The following is a 6,000-nucleotide window of genomic DNA, read 5'->3' as shown; positions in this document are numbered from 1 at the left end:
AAGAATGGATATGGCGCACTGTCTACAACAACCTTTCCATCAGGGCGTCTCGGTTTAGACTCATCATTGTAAAAAAAAAAGCAATCGCAAACCATGGCAATCGAAACAAGCGCGAATGAGACCACACCAAGCTAACCAAGCGCGAGCGAGAGCTGACACGAGCAGACGATAGTATACGGAACGCTGAGACAAGAAACGAGTACGCATCGAGCGGTCGGGCGGATCACCATAACACTAGTTTCCCGCGAGGACGTCACTGAAGGGGTCCCTCTCATTAGTTTGCCCCGTTCGCGGCTCGCGTCTTTCCTCGCTCGCTCTGCGTTTGCTTTTTAAACTTTCGCTGTGCTCGTTCTCTCGGTTACGCCGCCGACGACGCTCGCCGTTGGAATGGGCGCCATAAGAGCTACGCTCTAAATACGTAGGTGGACACCACTTAGGTAAAAGCGCACTAGAGGCGGCGTTTGAAACAGCGTGGTCATGACTTGCTTCTGGCTGTGCAAGTGCTTTCGGTAGTTAGCAAAAGCATACCCTTCGAGATCTGCATGATTTTGTTTGTTTCAAAAGTCTGCGCTGGGGCATGAATTTGGACACCACCTATTCTTTCAAAGCTCATACGTTCGTTGCTTAACGACCTGTCTGACGCAATTTACACTCGTCGAGCGTCTCTTACCGCTCCCAATCTTACCACAGGTGCTTTATGCGTACAATCCGTAGCAAAAGTTAACGAACCGCGGAATGTGACAAAGCGTTGCTTTTCCGAGGAGTGTTATGACGGTAGCCGGTAAAATCGTATCAACACTACGCTGATACGCTTAATTATATGCTATCAACACTACATTACTAACTTGCACTGCTGCAAGCTGCAAATCGTAATACGAGGCTACGTTACGAGGCTGTGGAGATATTCAGCTTTTTTTCTCAGGCGCCGTTGTTGTAAATTTTAGCAGCCGAATGTACTAGCAAGTAAGTGTGTGTTACTGTACCTTTAAAGTGGAAATAGAGTAGTATACGTACTCTGCACTAGACTATAGAAGAATAGCAATGTTTCAATGCGACACCTTTGTTTCGCTTCAGGATATTATGGTTGCCGGTGGCATGGAGAGCATGTCGAATATTCCGTTCTACTTGTCCCGAGGGGAGACCCCGTATGGAGGGATTAATTTACAGGTAAGTGACACATTCATCTCGTCCTAAATGGCACTGGGGAGCGGTTCTATGGATGGAAGCATTATGCGGTCCGCAGTCGAGAGAAGCAATAGACGTTTAGAGTGTTGGTGAAAAAAAAAGCAGGGAAGAGATTGATAGGACCCGATCCGTTACAGGCATCGGTAACTGTACAACATACAGGCAGGTTTTAATGACGAAAAAAAAAAGTTCAAAGAAGAGAGACAAAATGCTGTCCTTCGATAGGTGTATATTTTAATGCGTGATTACCTGAAGCAAAATAAGTGACTACTTGTCACTGCCCCGTTTTAGAGGAGATGACAATAAATCTCATCACCTTATCATCGCCGTTTCGCTAAATATCTTGCAATATCCAGCTGCCTTTCGGACCAATAGTCCCATCATGTTATCTCAAGTAGAGCCTGGTCTGTGGTATAGAGCGGGCTAGTAGTCATTTGTTTATTATTAGCGGTGAAATAAGAGAAGTTTAGTCACAGAAAAGGGCGTTTATCACAAAATAATAGCCAAGAACAAAATGGAATAAAAATGTAATAAAAGTATAAAATAATATAGTAACAATCCATAAGGAATCGGCATAGCAACACCACGGATCACGTTAGCGACGGACAAACAAAGGTTACAAGTGTACACGAACAACATAAGCGTGAATATGGTCGAGCGAATACATAGATACCTAAAAATGCACATTTCCTGCTGTTAGCTGGAAATTTATCAAGTGCCTGTGCAGGAGAAAATCTTGTAGAGTCTTGAGAGCTAACCTTTTTTGGGGCACGAGAAGGGGAAAAGCACTTTCTACACAGCGAAAGTGGATTACAATTGGCCACACTCTTTTTTAATGAGAGTATCAGAACATGCTTTGTGAAACACGTTTATCGCACTCGTGAGGAAACTGAAGGCCGAAATTTTCCTTTCGAAATTTCGCGGGCCAACCGCAGCTTCGGTGCGTCAGCGCTACTTCGCCGATTACCAAAGTATTTTCGCATGTTTGGACCGTTCCTGTGCGAAGAGAGTTTCCACAATTCTGTTGCATATTTAGTTTCTTTAGAGTGAAATGTAGTACCTTTTCTCTATCGGGTATTACGCGGCATTCCGCAGTACGGCCTTCCGATTCTGCAATAACGGTGTGCCTCATTATCTCGAAGGCAGTACTTTATGCGTACTGCACTCTCATCCTTTGGCAAGTGAAACGCTCTGCGCACGAGATTAAATGAAAAAAAGCAAAGTTTGTTCTCCCGAATTAGCTTGAAAGTGTAAAGGTGTGCATAGTCAGCAGTTCAGGGCAAAATAACATTCATTAGTGCCAGATCACCACGCAGTACATATTCGAGACAGCGCTCGCCGGAAGCAATGATGACGATGTGGCAACTGTCTGTTAGACATGACTTACAACGTTAATGCACCGAATGAGCAAAATAAACAAATTTTATGCTTGTCGATAGTGTGAAGCACGACTCATGAGACTGGTCTAAGCGTTACTTGAAAATGCTAATTCTGGGGTTTTACATGCCAAAACCGAGATATGATTATGAGGCACGCCGTAGAGAAAGCCAACGAGTGAATTTCGACCACCTTGAGTTCTTTAACGTGCACCCTGTCCCCCCCCCCCCCCCCCCCCCTCCATCGAAGCTGTCCGCACGGTAATGTTTATACAAGGCACAGAGTATCAAAAAAGAGCGTGCGCGCGTCTTTATGATGACGTCTCATCTCACAATTTTTCTACTTCACTTTCAATTTCAGGATGGCATCGTACACGATGGCATGACTGACGCCTATGACAAGATCCACATGGTGCGTCGCACACTTCTTTTTTTTTTTTTTTTGCCCTGTAACTTGCGAGACGGAGCTTGATAAAACTGTTTTCACTGCTTTGAATGAAAGCAGACGTAAGTCTGTCATCGCAGCGTCAGCGTTACCATTGTGACTGAATTTATATTATTAGAAAAACATCCGTAGTTTTTCTATGTGAGGTTTTCTTTTAATGAATTTACGAACAAATCCAGGGGACTTGCGCTGAGAAAACTGCCAAGAAGTACGAGCTGTCACGAGAAGAGCAAGACAATTTCGCAATGGAAAGCTACAAGAGAAGCGCAGCAGCTGCAAAGGTAATATCACCTATGCGCATTACTGATGAGACAGTAACACTATTAGTATCGATATAAGTGTAGATATGAGGCAATATCAAGAGTACGGCATCCTACCTATTTCAGCACGTTTTACTCGTAATATCCACGAGGCAGTAACAGTATTACGTTTTAATTATTTCAGTGCGTATTTTTGGTAATAGCTATAAGACATTATCAATATTACTGTGTCCTATTTGTCTCAGGATATTTAATTGCCCTTTTGTTTACTTTATGGAATCATACAAATAAGACAGAAAGCTCACTGGAAGATTGAGGCTTGAAGTGATGAGCAGTAGCCGAACAAGGAATGTCGCTGCAGCAACCTTTACACAAGAGGACTCCTTTTTGTCATGGCAAAAGTCATCTTGTTTAAACTTCATACCGCACACGTTTGCTCATATGATTCCGAAGCGTCATTTAAGAACAGTTGAATAGACGTCTAAGGATGAACCTTCCGCGTGACTTTTTTGTGAAGTTAAACATACCATTTTTTTAAATTGAGTCCGTGACTATAACTAAGCTTTTTTTTTCTTTCTCAGAACAGTATAGCTGCGAAGAAGCGCCATGTTTTATGAATATTTATCACACTTGCACGGTAAACTAAGCTGCCCGACTGTTACAAGTTCAACTAGTCCAAAACTCGTATGTACTGTCAACGTGCTGTGTTCTCGGTGCGAAAACTTGGAATAACATGTCCTGCTTTATTCAAATATTTTCAAGCATGAAACATTCACTAAAGCATCACTATAATACATTCATGTTCCAAACGGTTGTTCCTGTTCTGCATTTCATTCATTCTTGATTTTTTCCCATGGATCCAAATCTTGAAGAGTAGGCTAAGGATGCAGATGGACACTTTCAACTCCATTGGTGCTGTGCGGTTCATTAACAGTTATTTTGTTCGGTTGTGCATTTTACTTCAGCGACATGAATTCGCTTTCTGCACTAAGAATCAACTCGCACTACTTGATGAGATGCTACCTCTCTCCAAAAGATAACATTGACGCCACGTCATGTATTTTGAAGTATTTGCCCTCTGTGGAAACTTTACGTGGCCCTCAAATATGTTGACCTGTTTAGTCCTTCCTGACTGTGTTCAGCTGTATGGAATCTGTCTAGTGCAATGTTGTGTTGGTTTGCAGGAAGGCGTCCTTGCCAAGGAAATTGTGCCAGTGGCAATACCGGTAAAGCCTGGAAAGCCTGAGGTTGTGGTAACCGAGGACGAGGAATACAAACGAGCTGACTTTGATAAGTTTTCCAGCTTGCCAACTCCGTTCGTTGAAGAAGGCGGTGAGTTCCTGTCTTAGGTTTCTTTGACTGAAGATGAAGCCGCCAAGAAATTCTTTTGCTTACGTGACCTTGTCATACATAGTACCTCTGTTTTTCTTATCGTGCTGTTTTCCTTGAACTCGTGAATGTGCAGACTTGTATTTTTTTTTAATTAGTATATAGGGCTAGCACAGCAAGCCGACGACCGCGAACGAGTTATGAGCAAGGCTGTGTTCGGTTGGGCTTGCTGGCACATCGCTTATAAAAAAAAAAATGCTTAACAGATTAGCGCTAACTGTTGTTTGTCGCCCTTCGTGGCCCATCGTCACTCTTTTTGTTTTGCTATAAGCCCTTATGAGCCCTCGACTCCTCACTGCGGTCTGAGACCCAATTCGTACATTATCTAGATAACCCTACGTTGTGGGTGTCTTTGACGTCACTCGAGGAAACGTCATTGCCATGCCTTCGTAGTATCGTCATCACTATCGTCTTTGTCGTCGGGCCGTCGCGGCCGTGTCATCTCCAGCGCGAACTCAACTTTTCGCCGTTGTTGCGATCGCATAGTCGGCGTCATTGTGTCCTTGTTATCGTACGGTTAACTCCTCTATTAAATTATGTATTTGTTCATTTCGGGGTCTGAATCTAAGCGTGACGAGCGAAGGAGAGCACACGCGTGATCGGCCCGCCCTCTGTAGTCGGTGAAAACTTGAGAATGCAGTCGCAAATACAGGACTGACCAACTGAAAGACTACCCGCCACGGTAAACGAGTAGCTATGGTTCTGCGCTACTAAGCTCGAGGTCGCGGGTTTGAACTCCGACTCGGCGGTCGCATTTCGATGGGGGCCAAATGCAAGAACACTCGTGTGCTTATACAGGGTGTTTCAGCGAACACTTTCAAAAATTCTTAAAGGATTGCTTGTGGCAGTTAGCACAATTCTAGTTCATGAGCTGGTCTACTCGAAGAGGCGGACATTACTTGCGCAAGAAATTGAAATGCATAATCGAATAATTAACAAAAATCACTAATTAAGTTTTTAACTAATAATCTGATGGCCCATATTGCAATTTACAAATTGTAGCCGTGGAGTTCGCAAGGCGGATTCACTTGGAACAAATTCTCGGGATGACACCAGTTTAGAGATATTAATTCCGAAACTTTGCGGAGAAATGCACTGGCGTTCCAGTTAGTTTCTTAACGAAACGTCGCTTTAGGCATTGAAGCACAAAATTAACTGGAACGCCAATGCATTTCTCCGCAAAGTTCGGGAATTAATATCTCGAAACTGGTGTCATACCGAGAATACGTTCCAAGTGGATCCGCCTTGAGAACTCTACGGCTACAATTTGTAAATTGCAATATGGGCCATCAGGTTAAAAGTTAAGTTAAAAATTAAATAAAATTAAATAAGTTAAATTAATTAA

At 43.3% G+C, this 6,000-nt stretch overlaps 1 protein-coding gene across 7 annotated transcripts in view; it reads left to right on the top strand.

The window, feature by feature from the left end:
- Positions 1-6,000, top strand: part of LOC119434097 (acetyl-CoA acetyltransferase A, mitochondrial-like) — a 53,503-nt gene that overhangs the window by 41,944 nt on the left and 5,559 nt on the right. The window contains exons 6-9 of one of the 7 annotated variants that reach the window (XM_049658466.1): positions 1,075-1,167; positions 2,923-2,973; positions 3,186-3,287; positions 4,451-4,598. The exons of 4 other annotated variants lie outside the window; for them this stretch is intronic. In XM_049658466.1, the coding sequence (XP_049514423.1) occupies positions 1,075-1,167; positions 2,923-2,973; positions 3,186-3,287; positions 4,451-4,598 (394 nt within the window). The remainder of the gene's footprint in view (positions 1-1,074; positions 1,168-2,922; positions 2,974-3,185; positions 3,288-4,450; positions 4,599-6,000) is intronic. 2 more of the 7 variants (XM_049658472.1, XM_049658470.1) reach the window with 2 other exon arrangements.

Source organism: Dermacentor silvarum, chromosome 11, assembly GCF_013339745.2.
Source record: "Dermacentor silvarum isolate Dsil-2018 chromosome 11, BIME_Dsil_1.4, whole genome shotgun sequence".
Taxonomy (NCBI): Eukaryota; Metazoa; Arthropoda; class Arachnida; order Ixodida; family Ixodidae; genus Dermacentor; species Dermacentor silvarum.
The sequence above is the reverse complement of the archived record's forward strand: the minus strand, read 5'-3'. Positions and strand labels throughout refer to the sequence as shown.